The sequence below is a fragment of the Anomalospiza imberbis genome, chromosome 1 (assembly GCF_031753505.1).
Source record: "Anomalospiza imberbis isolate Cuckoo-Finch-1a 21T00152 chromosome 1, ASM3175350v1, whole genome shotgun sequence".
NCBI lineage: Eukaryota > Metazoa > Chordata > Aves > Passeriformes > Viduidae > Anomalospiza > Anomalospiza imberbis.
In genome coordinates, this window is record NC_089681.1 from 102,855,207 (window position 1) to 102,871,386 (window position 16,180).

General features: G+C 39.1%; 1 protein-coding gene across 1 annotated transcript in view; it reads right to left on the minus strand.

Annotated features, from left to right (window-relative positions):
- Window positions 1-7,062: 7,062 nt before the first annotated feature.
- The window catches only part of SUSD5 (sushi domain containing 5), a 39,826-nt gene continuing 30,708 nt past the window's right edge, over window positions 7,063-16,180 (minus strand). The window contains exon 5 of the mRNA XM_068203132.1: window positions 7,063-9,889. Within this exon, the coding sequence (XP_068059233.1) occupies window positions 8,610-9,889 (1,280 nt within the window). The 3' untranslated portion in view covers window positions 7,063-8,609. The remainder of the gene's footprint in view (window positions 9,890-16,180) is intronic.

The following is a 16,180-nucleotide window of genomic DNA, read 5'->3' on the forward strand; positions in this document are numbered from 1 at the left end:
CTACCAGTTTTTAGTCTTTCTGTTGAAACAGCCTGTGGTCCCTGTTGAGGTGGGGCCAGTCTTGTATGAAATACTGATGATCGATGAATTTAGTATTCTCTTCTGTGAAAAAATCGTTTGTGTGGATTTTTCAGCCTGGTGGGACTATCTGCGTAGTTTTCATCCAAAAGTAAGTACAGGTGGAAACTGAGGTGATTTTCAGTAGAATAATGAAAAATATTTACATGTGAATTCCTGTCCTTTTTGTTAACTGTACAGCAGAGTCCAATACAGAAGTATTAGTACAGAACAAAAATGGTGTGATAAAGAAGAGTTATGAAGTCTACTAAGTCTACTGAAGACCAAAAATCCCCTTGAACTCAGAGAAGGATACAGGATTTCATCCTGTGCTTTCCTCTTTTGTTTTCAAGGATCAAGCCCTGCAAGTGGTTTCATCCTGCTTGCATCAAGAGATGAACCTTCAGTGCAAATGAGCATCCAGATGAGCATTCACTGCCTATGGTGGAACTGTAATTCAGCTGAATGGAAGTGAATTACAAACCCTTAATCTGCTTTGAGTTTTTAAGAAGGCAAAACATGATCTACATTAGCTTGCCATGTTGTTGCTGCTATAATTTATATAAGCTGTAGTAGTCTACACTCTTGAGTGTCTATAGGGAATAAGAAGGAGAATCCATAGGATGAGGTTTCAGTGTCCTTCAGCACATGACAGCAATGAAACATTTGAATTTGAGTGTGAAAGATGTTTGGAAGATCAGATTGGCTTTTTAAACTGCTTTAATATAAATCACAACTAATCCACTGAAGTTGTTGGACAGACTGTTGTAATCTCAAAATGAAAATCCATCCAGAACCTTTTAACTTTAGGAGATTTGCCCAGCTTAGTTTGTGGTAAGGAAACCAGAATCTGGCTTGCTGTGTGCCTTGAACTGACAGAGGGTTGTATGTATCACATTTCCTCATGGTTTTGTTCTACACAATATTAGCACTCCACTCATTGTAATTTTATGTAAGAATTGAAGTTTGCTTTTAAAAGTTCTTTACAAGCAGTTGAGTGTAAACCTTCACTTTACCCCATGAAATACATGTAATATCCTACTGGAGTAGTCCAATTTATCCATAGTTTTCTCTTGCTGGAGGTATGTGTATGCTCAAAGGAGAGGTTTCTACTCTGGAGTCCCCTGTTGTCCTTCTGCCTTCTAGCCTGATGGACAACTCCAGATTTTGTCCTCAGGAGCTCAGTCAGTGATGAGGGGAGACCTCATTGCAGTCTACAACTTCCTTGTGAGGAGAAAAGGAGGGACAGGCACTGATCTCTGTGGTGACCAGTGACAGGACCCGAGGGAATGGCCTGAAGTTGTGTCAAGGAAGATTAAGGTTGGATATTAGAAAACGATTCTTCACCCAGAGGGTGGTTGGGCACTGGAACAGGCTCCCCAGGGAAGTGGTCACAGCACCAAGCCTGACAGAGCTCAAGAAGTGTTTGGACAATGCACTCAGGCACATGGTGTGACTCCCAGGAATGTCCAGTGCAGGGCCAGGAGTTGAACTCCATCGTCCTGCAGCTCATTATATTGTATGATCCTGTGATTCTGTGACAGCCAATAGCTTCATCTTGATACTCTAGCATTCAAATCCAGAAATCCCACCATTAAAGAGTGTGGAGCTTGTTAGAGATGGATGTACATCTACATTTGTTTAACAGCATTTTTAATTTACATTTTTGCTATTACCATTTACCAAACTGACTTCAGAGCTCTGCCAAGCTCTGGCTGTTGCCTGGCTTTTTGTTTCTGTGGTGCCCTGTGGTGTCCCAGCTCCTGTGTGCTGTCTGTAGGTGCTGCAGTGCAAAGGCTCCAAGAGTGATGGTTGTAATTCAGGTTCCTGAGCCCAAGGTGTCCCATGACTGTACATCCTGTGTGGAAATAACACGTGCATAAAACTCCTAATCAGGTGGTGCCTGTTGGTGGAGCAAGTAGCATAGACTGCAGTAGGTACAAGATGAGAGAAAATAAGTTCCAATTTCTCTTGCACCCAGAATTATTTCTCTCTAGTTAAAGAACTCCATTCCCCTTTCTAGCACTAATTGTCTAAGATTCCTATTATGTTTTTTAAGGAGCAAAGGACATGGTAACATACTGCCATTTTTTCACTTCACCAGTAAAAACTAAGCACCAGAGTTACCTGTTCGGTGATTCATTTGACTTCAGATTACAGTGGGAATACATTTGGTGCCTATAACCCTGATTTTTCCTCTTCATTGAACCGTTTTTCAATGGTTATTGCAAGTCTCTCAGGTGTTATCAATTTTCTGGCAAGCTTGTGATTTGGTCTTTAAGGCTTCCTTAGCTAATCCCTTCTCATGTTCACTCATTTCCTCAGCTCTTCATCATGCAGCTAAACTGCCCTCCCATTGTGCCTTCTTAGGTGGGGATTTCATGATTCACTGAGATGTTCATTAGCCAATAATTTATTTTTCTTAAGCCTGGTTAAAGTAAGTCTGATGTCCTTTACCATTCCATTTAACTTGAGGAGGCAACTGATACTCTTGCAGCCTTGTGAGATGGCACCTTGATCCCTTTTTTGTTTTGTTCAAGTGTCTGTGGATTTTTTTCTGGCTTTCCTAATTTCTACTACATATAGTCCCAAGCCAGTTCCATCTTAATAAGTACAAGTAGTTCTCAAACCCTTGTTCTTTTCTAATGAGAAATAGCTCCTCTTCCAGTTCTTCAGTATTTATTGTGGCTTTTTTCAGAATTCTCAGGTTCTTTTAACTGATTTTTCTTTTCCTGCTGCTATTGTTAAATGCCAACATTTACATGTGACTGTAATAACTGTCTCTTCTTCCACTTCTCTGATCCTGCCAATTCTTCTTGGGAGGCAGTGGGAATATTCTTGCCTCCCTTCTGCCACCCCAAATTCCTGCAGTTGTGAGTCTGCCTCAGATGTTAGCAGCTTCTGCCCAACCAGATGAGATATTTATATTTGTCTCCACTTTTGGCAAGGTTTACTGTATGATGCCGATGCTCATGGGAACATCACCTTGCTGAACACACCATGTTCATGTGACAGGTTTGAATGCAGCATTGGTACTGTGTTTCTGTCCACCTTGGTGGTAGTATTGCCTGTTGTAGAGCTGTACAGCTACACTTTTCAATAATTACTCACATTTCTAACAGCAAAGCTGGCTATCTTGGTAGCTGCTGTTGGCCTCTGATGCTCTGTCAGTGCTCACAAGGAAGTCTGCAATAATTCCATCTGCATGTTGTTCCATCACCACTTAGAGGCAAATGGTGAGTGAAGTCCATCTTCAGCAGATTCCTAGCACAGGCGTCTGCATGCATGTGAGTCCTGAGCTTGTTTTCTTATTGAATGGGGTCTTGCATGACCGGGAACTGCTTGGAAGCAGAGGATTGAACAGAGTCAGAAACAGTGTCACACTGAGGTGGATATTTGTTTAGGTGAAAAACACAACCACTGGCTGTCAGGACAGTGTTTCTTATGTAAGCACTAAAGCTTGGGTAAGGGAAGACATGCACAGGTTGAAAATCAGTGCATTTCGCAGACTCTGCTAAGAGTATAATGCTTTTCAAATTATTGCCTACTCTTACTGATAGCAATTATTTTTATTACTGGCTCCTTGCAAATTCATCCTCACAAATGGCAACATCCATTAGAAAAGGAAGAAGGATGGCAGTGATTTTTCTCCTCAAAGCTTAATTATGCTCCAATAAAAGAGCATTTCAGGCTCCATATTTCCGTGCCTCGGCAATTCCTATTGCCAACAAAATCAACTATGAAAAACAAATACTTTTAGAATGATCACTTCTGGCAAATTCAAAGGGAATACAAATGTCCTGCTGGGCCCTTTCATTTGCTGTAGCAATCCTGCAAGCAGATCTTCATTTCTTCTGTTGACAGGGCATGAGCCAAAAGCAAATTCAAATTGCTCCGTTTTCCAGGGCTTTACTGCTTTGGAATATAAACCCAAAAGTTAGTCAGTTGCTGTTCTTAATTCATCCAAAGAGCCCATCCAACCAAGGAGGTGTCATTTCTCCATGCTTTCCAGACAAACTGTCCCCTTGAAAATCTGATAATATGTCCTGCTTTACAAAGTTCTTTCTCAGTAGACTGTTGCCATCAATACCCACCATTTATCTTCATATCCTTTCCAGTGAATTATTGGTCTGTATTGATAATGGAGGCACACTTAGAAAATCTTTCAAGAGAGTCTTCCTGAAAAAGTGTTTAAATAGCGTACAAATTTTACAGCTCTGAAAACGGAGTTGTGATTAGACAAAGATTTGTTGGATTATAAAAGTACAAGTGTTTATTATGGCTGGTACTGAGAATAAACAGTTGCCTGCATATGCCAGCTACTATGGAAATATGTTTTTAAGTTCTAATGTGAGCTGTAAACCAAAGCTACTTCAGTTAAAAAAATTCAATACTTAAACTGTGGGGAGGAGTAGCCAGTGCCAGAGAAAACATTCCCATTTAATAATGTTTGAACATAGAGCTGTGATGCAGTTTGTAGCAAGGCAGTGAGAAAAACCCACAACTAATCCTTCATTGCAGCTGTCTGAACTTTTGGTAGTCTGCCATACTTTAAACAGCGACTTCTTTTTCCTGGTGACTCAAGACTTGAATGACCTAGTGTGGAGAGTTTAAGCTCTATACAAAAAAGGAGTTAAGTAAGAAACAGCCAAAGTAAGTTGGGTTGCACACCCCAGCAAATCAGGGGTTTGTATCTTAAGTCCTCTTCAGTACCTAGGAGAAAATATTAAAATAAATAGATACATTTTTATTTATTTATTTTTGGCAAGGAAATATTCAGTGGTTTAGGCATCCATCTCTCCTCCTTCGCCTCTTCTCTCTCCTTAAAATACTGATGTTATATGGAAATTAAATTCTGTAGAGAGTTTGAATTTTGCAGTTTATAAATGCTAACCTTTTCTATAGAAAAACTTTCTAAGTTTTCTTTGATTATTTTTAACAACTTCTTCCCATTGATATATCTCATGGGTAGGTCTTTTCAGCATCATAAAGTAACAAATGTGCTTTTTCTTCCTGATTAATTATTTGGCAAAGTAATGGAACTTGCTTACTTTCAAGTGGAAATATGGGAGTCAGAGAAGTAATTTTATATGGCTGTTAACTTTAAAGGAAAATAAAAAGGGGCTTTCTGCCTTTGCCCCCTTCTCACTATCACTTATCTGAAAAGGATTAAACACTTAAGTATTATCCTGAGCTGGTGGAAACCCTGTAGTTTGACAAGTCTTATGATAGTGTAATAATTTCTTATTAAGGGTAGTTTGTAAATGGCCATTCATAGCTACATATTCTGATCTTTCGCAGATATGTATTATGTCTTATCTTTGCATTACAAATTATTTGGTATTAAAAAAAGGTAAATCACTGAAGAAAAAAAAATCAATCTATGCTGGGTCCAATACCCACGGCAACAAATCTCCAGCATAATAGCTTTTGAGGTACAGTAAGCAATAAGGCAGTACAACACAATAACCATATATTGCTAGGACAAGCACAGAAATTGAGGGAATTTCAGCCTGAGAACTTAGCAAACACCTAAAATGCATGAAACCCAGTGTTTCTGTACAAGGGGGAGCAACCTCCTTTCGGTTGCATGGGTTTCAACCCCCAAACACTGCCTGTAGGTGTGATGTCACACCCCACAGTGTCGCTTTTCAGCCTGCTGAAGCAAATTTGTACAATCTCTGTCCAGACACCGTAGCATAAGGTCTGTATGAAATGGGGGCCAAGTTAATAGGTTAACAAAGGAAAGGAGAGGAAAGGGAGATGATATCCCAGTCTTGACCCCAGTGGGAAAATTCTGACAAGCCTGTTGTAATATGTGATTTCCGTAGAAGAGAATGATACATAACTTTTATCACAGAGTACCAGATCAATAGCTGGATATCACCATCACAAAAGCACTTCTGGTATTCCCCCATTTTTTTTCCTCTCCTAATTTCAACATGCAGCTGGCAGTTTCAGCTTTGATTTCTAATTAATTAATCTCCTACTCTATTTTGACCTTATCATGTTAAGATTTCATATTCACTGTATAATGTGTATATTGTTTGCCATTCCAATTATCTGTGATTAGCCAAGTTTCACATACAGAAGGAAGTCTAAGTCAAATGTGTTATTGAAGAGCTGTTTATCCCCATTTGTTTATTAGTTTTCCCAAACTCCCTGGTAAAGTGAATACTGTGAATATGAACAGATGATGCTGCAAAGGAGGGTCGATGTTCTAAAGCTGAACTGGGCTGGCAGTCTAAGCTAAACACTTTTTAGCTAATATTTTTAATATCAAAGCATCTTCTACAAGAATTATGAAAGTAACAGGCCTATCTTTTCTCCATAAACTTGTGGGCAAACTGGATGATTTGCACAAAAACACACGCAGACAGTTCCTTTCCTGGTGTTTTTGTAACTTGAGTTTTATTTAAATACCTCCAAAGCATTATGTTAATGTACACTTTCTTCTGGTTCATGAATAATAAGTGTTTCTAAGTCTCAAATAAGATCCTTGTACAATTTGTGTTTGTAATTATATTTTGAGTCTCATTTTTACATGTTTACTTCCTGGGACAAATAGAATTGACTTTTCATTTAGAATTCATTTTTCATTTAGATGTTACACAGAACTGTAACACCTACTTGCACCTTTCAGTAAAGCAATATTTTTAATGGATGTTCCTGTGTTTATTTTTCAGCATATTTCCATGGGATTACAGACAATATGTTTTAGTTGAGTTAACAGTCACCATAAAGTTGCTTGGTGTGAAATCCATTGTTGGGTTTTTCTTCTTTAACTGCTTTAAAAAAATAGTTTACAACAGAAATTTTTAGTTATTTCATAGTGTAGAATGCATTAAAAGCATAAAGTCATGCATATGTCAGAGACATATTTACAAATCTGTACAGTTTCTGTCATTTTTATTTACTGTGGCTCTTGCCAGGCAACAAGATTCAACTCTTACCCCTCTGAGGTCAAATTCTCCAAGATAACCCATAGCCATTGTCTAAAAGTGCTTTGTTTTGCTTACCAGCCCTGAGATTGATGGCTGCATGTAAGATGGGCCCAATTCTGCACTCCATTTCATAAAGCCTACCTTCCATGGAGTTAGAGGTGATTACCACTGCAACTCAAGCCAGAGTATGGAATGAACTCCACCCAGGCATCTTTTCTTACTCTTTGACTAAGGCTGAATGGCAGATGAATTTATTTCTGACCTGCAGATTATTCACAGTTGCCAGACTTCCTCTTGTTCATTCAGAAATGTAAGGAAGACCTCATACTAAGCTTACATGAACCATGCTAAGGGATTCTAGAAAATATGTTCCCCTCTTTTCCTGTTTATTTTCAGAACTGTTGGAGATGGAATGTGCTGTTGGAAAAGCCTCAGTGCTTTTACACCAACATCCAGTCTAGAAGCTGAATGCATTTTATCAACTAGATGCAACTTATTTCTTTCCCAGGTCTGCTTTATCTTTCAAACCACAATAAGCAGAATGCAAAGGGGCTGCCCATCTCCCAGAGCCAATGTCCATCCCTCCAGCCAATGCAAGAGCAGAATGGTGAAAAATCAGTCCTTCCACAGAGTTCACATACCAAAAGTATTACACATGGCTTCAGTTGCCAGAGGTACTACTGGCTTTGAATTAAAGTTCAGTATCTTGGTCAGTCAACATTGTGTCCAGAAAGCAGCCGATTTTATATAGGGTTCCCCTGGAAAGTGCTTTATCAGTGTTTGGCTCTGTACTGAGAGGCTACTCATCATAACACCTGCATTCAAAGGTGCTCTGACTCCTCTCCTGCTCATGCTCAAGGAAGAACGGCACTTACAGTATTCTCTGAATTCCAGGGAAACATCATCATTTCTACAGGAAGATTAGTTATAAGAATGACATTTCTTCACTAAGACTAAAAAGAACACCTTCCAGAAAAGTAGCATAATGATCCAACATTTGTGGCTTGTTAAATTCACAACATTGGAGAAAATGACCTTAGTAATCATTGCAATACTATCCATTAAAGTCTGGTAGCAAATAGTTTTTCTTTTTAAGACACATCAGGTAATAATTTGTTATGGTGGTTTATCCTGACCAGCTTGGGCAGGTTCTAAAAAAGGAACAAACACCAAGTGTGTGGTTGCTTCAAAAAATCCTTTTTCCATTCTTCCCTCCTTCTTTTCCTCTTCCACTGAGAACAGACCAGAGGCCTGACCAGCCCTACCATTACATTATAACCAGGTAACACAGAAATTAATCAATTAATTTATTATTAATAGGAGCAAAATGTAAAAGCGGAACAAATGGAAGATGTACTACTGAGCACAGTGTCCTGCTGTTGTCTCCAAAAGACCCTTGTGATAAAAATGTACAGATTTTTTATCTCTGAAAAGTTGAATATGCTAGACTGCTATTTCAAAAGGATGAAATCTTTTCTGTCTTCTATGTTCTTCTAGCATTCTTTTTTCTTCTGCTTTCTGCACTGCTGGATTTTAGCATCCATGAGTCAAGCGATTCTTCTAGCATCAGTATGTTTTTTCTTCTGATCTCTGCCAAAAAGCCCCTGGTTAGACTTTCTGCATTTCGATGTGCTGGTGGTGGTAGTGGTGGTAACAGTGATGTCTAGGCTGACACCTTCCATTTAGTTTATAAACAGAATTTTTCTGCTGCCTTTTTTTGAAAAACCACACTGCCAGAACAGCTGCAACCAGTAACAAGCAGAGAAGAATCACTATAACTGCTATGATGGCACCTTTACTGGACTTGGGACAATCCTCTCCCTCACATGGCTCAGAAGTGGGGATGGGCTTTTCTCCAAGGCCCTGGGTGAGATTTTCTTGCTCAGCTAATTCCTGGGAAGCTGTGTCAGTAATGATGTCTGGAGCTGGTGCAGTGGTTACTACTTGTTCTGGGTAGGTGGTTGTGTCTCTTGGTTCTGTGTATGGAGTGTGATCGGAGGGGCTGATGGTCACAGAGGTTTCTGACATGGATGTTTTTAAGCTGCTGATGCCAAACAGCATTGTTGTAGGGGGTTCCTGAGTCACAGTTTCGAGAGATGTAGCCGGATGTTCCCACATGGCATCATCATAACCCCTGCTGACATTGAAGTTCTCCAGACCACTCACTGATGTAAGTAGTACAGCTGTCTCTTCAGCCCCTTCATCATCTACCGCTGTTGTTGCTGCCACAATCTCTGTTAGACCTTCCTCTGGAGCTGGGCTGCCATTTCCTGATTTTCTTACTTCCACGTGATTTGGCTGGTCAGTCGTGAGGATGATGTCATCTTCTGTTCCCATCGAACCATCAACTTTATCACCCTCTTCATCATCCTCTACCACCTCTTGTGTTACTGGATATCCATCTAACCACGACTCGTCAGTGATGGCAACTGCATCCATCGTTGTCTTTGTATCATTAGTTGTGAGAATGGGTCCAATGGGGAAATCCTCACTGTCATAAAACATTTTGGCACCAGGTTCATCATAGACTGTCTTCACACCAATGTGGTTATCACCTTCAGAAAACTGTGCTTTAGTGGAATCGTCTGTCTCTTTCTCTGGTTTGGACTCACTGAAAGTTTCTGGTGGAAACCAAAACAAGTTTTTTTGGCTGAGGAGTGACACAGGGGACTCAGTTGGTGCCCTGCTTCCTTTTTCAGAAATGTCTGTGTGCTGAGTAACCCCAATGGGACTTCCAGTTCTTCCTTCCTCTGAAGTTTTACTGAAGGAAAGCTGTATTTGCTCCTGCTCAGTTTCCTCTTTGCCATTGCCATGGTCATTCTCAACAACAGCTATTGTTCTGTCATCGGGAAAGTTATCTTCATAGTCAATGTGTGCCTCAGTTTCATCTAGAAAAAAAAACAAACCTTATAAGCCAACATTTAATTCTCTGTCAAAGCACTGAGCTCATTTATTACAAGAATCCAAGAAGAAAGGTGCAATGCAAAGTGTGTTCTAGGCAGTATTTTTCACTCTCTGTAGTTATTTATTTGAAAAGGACATGGTCCTTGAGCTGATACTCAATTTCAAGTTTTTTTTAAAAATCACAATAGGTGTCAATGCTAACTGCTAATATCTTATCTTTCCAGATTTAAAAATAAATATAAATAACTCACTGTCTGCAGTTAGAGGACTTTCTTTGCTTATTGTTTTCTCAAACCTTTTCTTTCCCTTGTATGACTCTTTGCAAGATTTGAGGAAAAAATTTCATCTTATTCAAGCAAGAAATGTGTGTGGAGAGAAAGATATAACAAATATTAATCAAATACTAATTGGTAATTTTAAAAAATAGCCAAAATAAAAATAAAAGTTTTATAGTAACTTCATCCCTTTTGAGCCAGATGAATTTTAAGAATTATGTTCAGTACCTTATGCTCAAGATATCAAGGCACATTCCTATCAGTATACTGCTTTTCTTCACCAGTCACCTTGGTGTTACAGTGGTGCAATGCCTGGGGCCAGAACAGTATTTTTATTTCATAAGAGGTCTTCCGAGCTGACGGAGGCAGACTTCACCACCAAGGCTGACACTGAGTTCTGCTTGTTTTCATATGAAGAAAACAAGATGCACCCTGCAAGGCTAGAAAACTCTGTCTCAAACACTTAAAGCCTAACACCTAGTTAACATGATAATCCTGTCTGTTGGTAATCAACTCTCAGGCTTCCAATTTTAAGGAATTAAATGTTGCCACAGAGAAAAGAGGAAAAAAGAACACAAAACAAAATTGGTAAAAAATCTGAGCGCAAAGAGGGGTAGATTAATTACACAGCTTGGGTTTAATTTAGAAATACTCAACAGACCTACCAGGGATAGCAAAATAGACTTGACTCAAAGCACATAGCTAAATGTTTGAATTTGAATGGAATAGTGCATTGTACTTAATATTTCTTCCACTATTCTAAAGCCTTAGCTCAAATAAAAAAATTCCAAACTAGACAGGGTGGTTGATTTTCAGTTCACACAGGTTTTACTTCATAGACAGTTGATGTAATTTCTGAGATTTATGCTGGCATTAAAAGTCATAAAAATAGTGCCTTGGGATATGGAAAATAAACTGAATCATGGTGAGAATTTTTCTTTTTAAGAGGGTGTTTAGTCTTTCATGAAGACAGTGAAGCAATAGACCTGGCATGACATGGGAAACAAGAAATTAATAGGAGAACCTGTTTTACAGATCACTGCATTCGTAAACCCTTATCTTTTTTTGCCTTTTTACAGTCAACTGATTTTGAATTACATTTTCATCTGGGGCCCACCTCAATTTCCGCCTGAGTCACATTCTCCTTAGAGACTGCTACCCAGACTTCTGGCAGAGCCATATTTGGTCTACTCTTAAGAAAGATTAGAAATATTGTCAAACCAGTCTGACCAAAACCACTTAGTGGTGATACAGCTCACACCAGTTCACTTTTTGCCAGAACAGCTTAAGCCAGGTGCCAAAACAGAATGAGCATTAGCAGAAGGTATTTTCCTTGGAATAGTGTCTGGGTCTACCAGAAACCAAAGCAGTTATGCTAAGGAAACCCAAATGTGTGTCCCAAATAGCCTGCAGAGAGTTAATGCCTCTGTGAAAGCTATCATGTTGGAGAGCTGGATATTCTTAGCAGGTCTTCTCATCTCACAGGAAGTGCCAACAACAGACCTCTCTCCCTCCTGGTCCCAGTGTTGTCATCTGCTTGTGTAATCCTCTAGATCCTCCCCATCCCCTCCAAAGCAGGAAAAAAACTTCTGTCTCGTTCAAGGACGATTTAACAGTCAGGGGAATACAACTCTTAGAGTGGAAATCTTCCTCGTAGGACTCTCACTTTTCTAATTAATCCTAAAATCTTTTCCAATAGTATTTCAGATTTTCACAAACGAATGGAGGATAACTCTGAATACCAAGGCACTTTAGCAACATATTCATAAAGATCTGCATGGCACTATCCATCACAATGCAGCACTTCTGCTAACTGTCAAACATTAGTCTCACTTTATCCCTTCTCTTGCTTTCACTTTAGAATTTTTCTATCAGGCTGGCACTCTTTTTGCATGAAAATGGTGCGTCAAACTATTTTATCCTCTAATCATCCAGACTTCTGCTAGAAGCTGATAACTGGCATGCCTGCTTTACTAAAGTTCAGTGTGTCTGAGCACAGCCTATAGGGTGTCTGTGGCAAGTACATCAACTGAAACATCATAATGTGAGAAGTCACTGTTTACCAACTGCTATGGTCGTTGTTTTATTTTTTAATTGAATCATCACAACAGTCTGCCTTCACCTCTGTGTCTCTTGTAACCTCTATTTTTACCACTCATTCACTTTCCACACTATGGTAATACAGCTGAGGTTCAAATGGTACTTTTTATGTTGTGGTGAGCGGGCACACACATCCCCGAACAAAAATCACATCCATGTGCTTGTGTTGTTTCCTCCAAACCTATTTTTCAGTCAGCAGTATGAATGGGCAGCTAGTATTCATCTCATTGACTAGTACCTTATGTGTGAGTGGATCATTGGTGAACGCTTAACAACTATAGTAACATGATTTTTAGAGATTTTGAAGATCTTTCCCTTCAGTGTTTCTCCTGCCATGTGGTTTGAGCCCTCTAGGAGAAGGTCCTATTGAGGCACATCAGGAAAAAGCATGTGCTTCTAAGAAAGTGCAAGTCCTCAGTCTATCAGAACATATTAAAGGTTTGTTGAGCCATCAATCAAATCTCCATCAAACATGCTGCCTTTGGGCATGATCCTGCCTGTAGAGAAATGAATTGGTGTTTTCTTAATGCAGAGCTGGGGGAAGAAAAAGCCCATTGTAGTCTAAAGAGATCCTGAGATTGGAGCTCATTATGCACTGCTCGTCACCACATAAGGGAGTCTTGTTCCCTCTTACAATCAGATTGTGGCCCAAGTTGTAAAGCTGCTCTAACACATTTTCATATTCAATCTCCCGTATTTGTAGAGTTTATAGCACAGACTATCAACATAACTAATGTTAGCTTATGGGATGCCAAAATGAAAGCAACTATTGAGCTCTCTAACCATCAAAGGAAACACAGACGCCCTTACTCTGGAGCTTTGATTTATATGATCCTGGATTGACTTACCCAGTAATAATACTCTATTCTTTCTTTCTGGGCATCAAATCTTCAAATGGGACTTGGACTCAGTGTTTAGTGACTCTGTGTTACCATGACAATCTTTTAAGTCCACCATGAGCTTGATTTTCTGGAATAGATTGCACAACTTCTGCACTTCTTTTTGCTCACCTCCTCAGCACTTTCCTGAAATTTCCAGTTCCCTGAATTTTAGTGCTGGTACTGAAGAGCAACAACTGAACTAGATTCTGTTCCACCTCTTATCCAAGAAGTTGTAACCATTATTTATACATATTTTTAAAACTGCTAGCAACTGATTTTAAAGTGATTTCATCTTTCTTTCTACCTAGGCAGGTCTGGTTTTAAGAAGAGCCAGCCCTGAAATAAATTTATCCAAGATCAAAATCTTTCTATATTTGGTCATTGTTACATCTTGACCGTACCATCTTTTGGCAGACTCAAGGATCAGTGAGTTTTAATTCACTGTCGGAGGGATTACTGAGTCTGAAATGAACACTTTACAGCAAGAGATGCTGAAATGGCATACTACCAACGATGTGAAGCTCACTTAAAAGGTATAATCCTTTTAATTATTAATTAATCCTTCTTGGGAAGCATCCAGTCCTGTAGAGCTTTCATCTCCTTCAGTTTTTGATCCTAATGTGAAAACAGTAACCAAACATAGAGACAGGCAAAAACAGAGAGCCTGGTCTTCCACACTCTAGGACCAGTTTAATTTTTCTTCTAGATAGCATATTGGAATCCAAGCTCTATTTTGAGTGTTTCTATTTTGAGCAACCATAAAACACACTGCATATTTTATGGGTGTATTTTTGGAGTACAGGAAATTGAAACCTGATTCTATATAGACCATCATTATAAATATTTGTACTGTATAAAAACATCTCAAGTCTAAGAATCTCAAAGTAGCTACAGCAAACAAGACAGCATCTGTCTTTAAGGATGGGAAGAAAAAGAGCATGTAGACTGATTTGCCTAAGATAAGTCATATTTGTGAACTACAGCATCTCGAAGAATTAGTTTGGATAAGGCACACAAATTTCTCTCTCGTCGACCACAGTATACTAGACAGAAATTGTGCCTTTTGTCTTTTGCAATAGCTACAAGAAAGAGGATAATTTTTTATTCCAGCAGAAAGCCTGCTAATATGAATAGATAACCCATCAAATTTTTTTCAACTTATTCCATTTGGCAGAATCCATTCATTCCAGATCAATACTTTACATTAATCTAATACGACCCCTCAGTGACAGGCCTGAAAAGGGAACCAAAGTTTGTCATAACAATTGTTTTGACAGGCCTCGGATATATTTGTTGCTGATTATATTTGTCTGTCACAACTCTTCCTTTGCACTCAGAGAATGAACAAAAAAAAGCATTCTCAAATAAGATCAAAAGCCAGAGACATTTTGTTTGATTCCCCACATTAAAAATAAAAAACAAAGAAGAAATGGTGCTAGCTGGTCGTGCTTACAGACCACATGAATGTGAACCAATATAATTCTTGAAAACTCCAGAAGTAATGTTTGAAGTAATGAGAATTTTTGAGCCAGGCAACAAGACTGGTAGCTGCAGATTAAGTGGCCAAAGTCAGCCACATCCTCCTCACACTGACATCAGAAGAATGGTCCTCAGTCTGGAAAAGCTGGACTACCTCAGAACACTAGTTGTGTATCCAAGCGTTGTCATTGGAGAGATTCTTTAGATGTGTAGAAGATATGGACTCTCCTGCCACAAGCATATAGCTGGAAAAACCCAAATAATCCAGGGAAAAGGATAGATACATGACATTCTTCTGAGCCAGTTTTAGGGCAGAGATGGAACATGATTTCCCAGCCATCTCATCTGCCCTCTCTTTGAGGGAGCAAACCCTAGAGAATGCAGCCTAATGCAGTCCAGCCCTGACCCCTGCCACTGAAGTGTTGGTATTAATTCTTCTGATATTGAGCTCATGGTTTATTTTGGGGAAAAAAAAAAAACCAAAACAAATAAATGTATTTAGCAATTGTCAGTTCAGTCTCTGTGCTTGCAGGACAGCCACAGCATGGAACATGTGCATCTTACTACAATGTTCTTCAGGATATATTTTGTGAAGCAAATGTTTTCTCTCCACAGAAATTAAAAAAAAAAAAAAAAAAAAAAAAGGTAAAATCCATGTATTTCCCTATTCTCTCCTTAAGGTTGCTTTGTTGGGCTGAACATCCCTGCATTTTCAGCTAGAACACAGTGCCTTTTCATGACAAGGAGATATAGGAAAGAGAGTCATGTTTTTTCTTAAGAAGCATATTAATTAAAAATTACTGTCTATTATCTGGTGTGCACATTACAGCCATTTGTAATGTACTGCTTTCCTAATTCCATCATACTTTACTGTATCCAGAATCCACTTGAATTTCCATCATACTTTACTGCATCTGAAATCCACTTAATATAAGTCCAAAATTATTTTGTTCAGCTATGCCCATAGCCAGGTTTTGCCATGTATTTTGCATTATGTGCCTATTTGATTGTATACGTATTTTTTTAAATTTTAATTTGCAAATCTGCTGACTGCATGGCTGTACATTTATATCCTAGGTGCATTTTTATCTCAGGTGCCAGAATGGACTGTATCTCTTCTGACTGGATCAAAACAGAAAGGAAAGATGATCACAAAGAGACTTCAAAGAACATTTAACTGCTATATTTAGACACTGCTATGATGGTAGTTCTGTGACTCCATATTTGCTCTGTGTGAGCAACTGGGAATGTAAAGCCAGTCTGAAGCTTTTCCACAAACAAGAAAAGCATGCAATTATTGCTGTTTAGTCTGCCTGGACAGCTGGGTATTACAGTGGGGCAGTTACCAAGTAGAACAATGTTACTCAAGTTGTAACATCCACAAATCCCAGCAAGCTTTATGAAATTGGATAAATGTCATCACTCTTCCACAGATGTGGTGGAGTAAGCAGCAAAGAACAGTACAGTGACTTGTCCCTAGTTTCAGAGACACTGCAAGATGTAGGAACAGGCCTTATATCTCTCAGTGCTCTGACCAGAG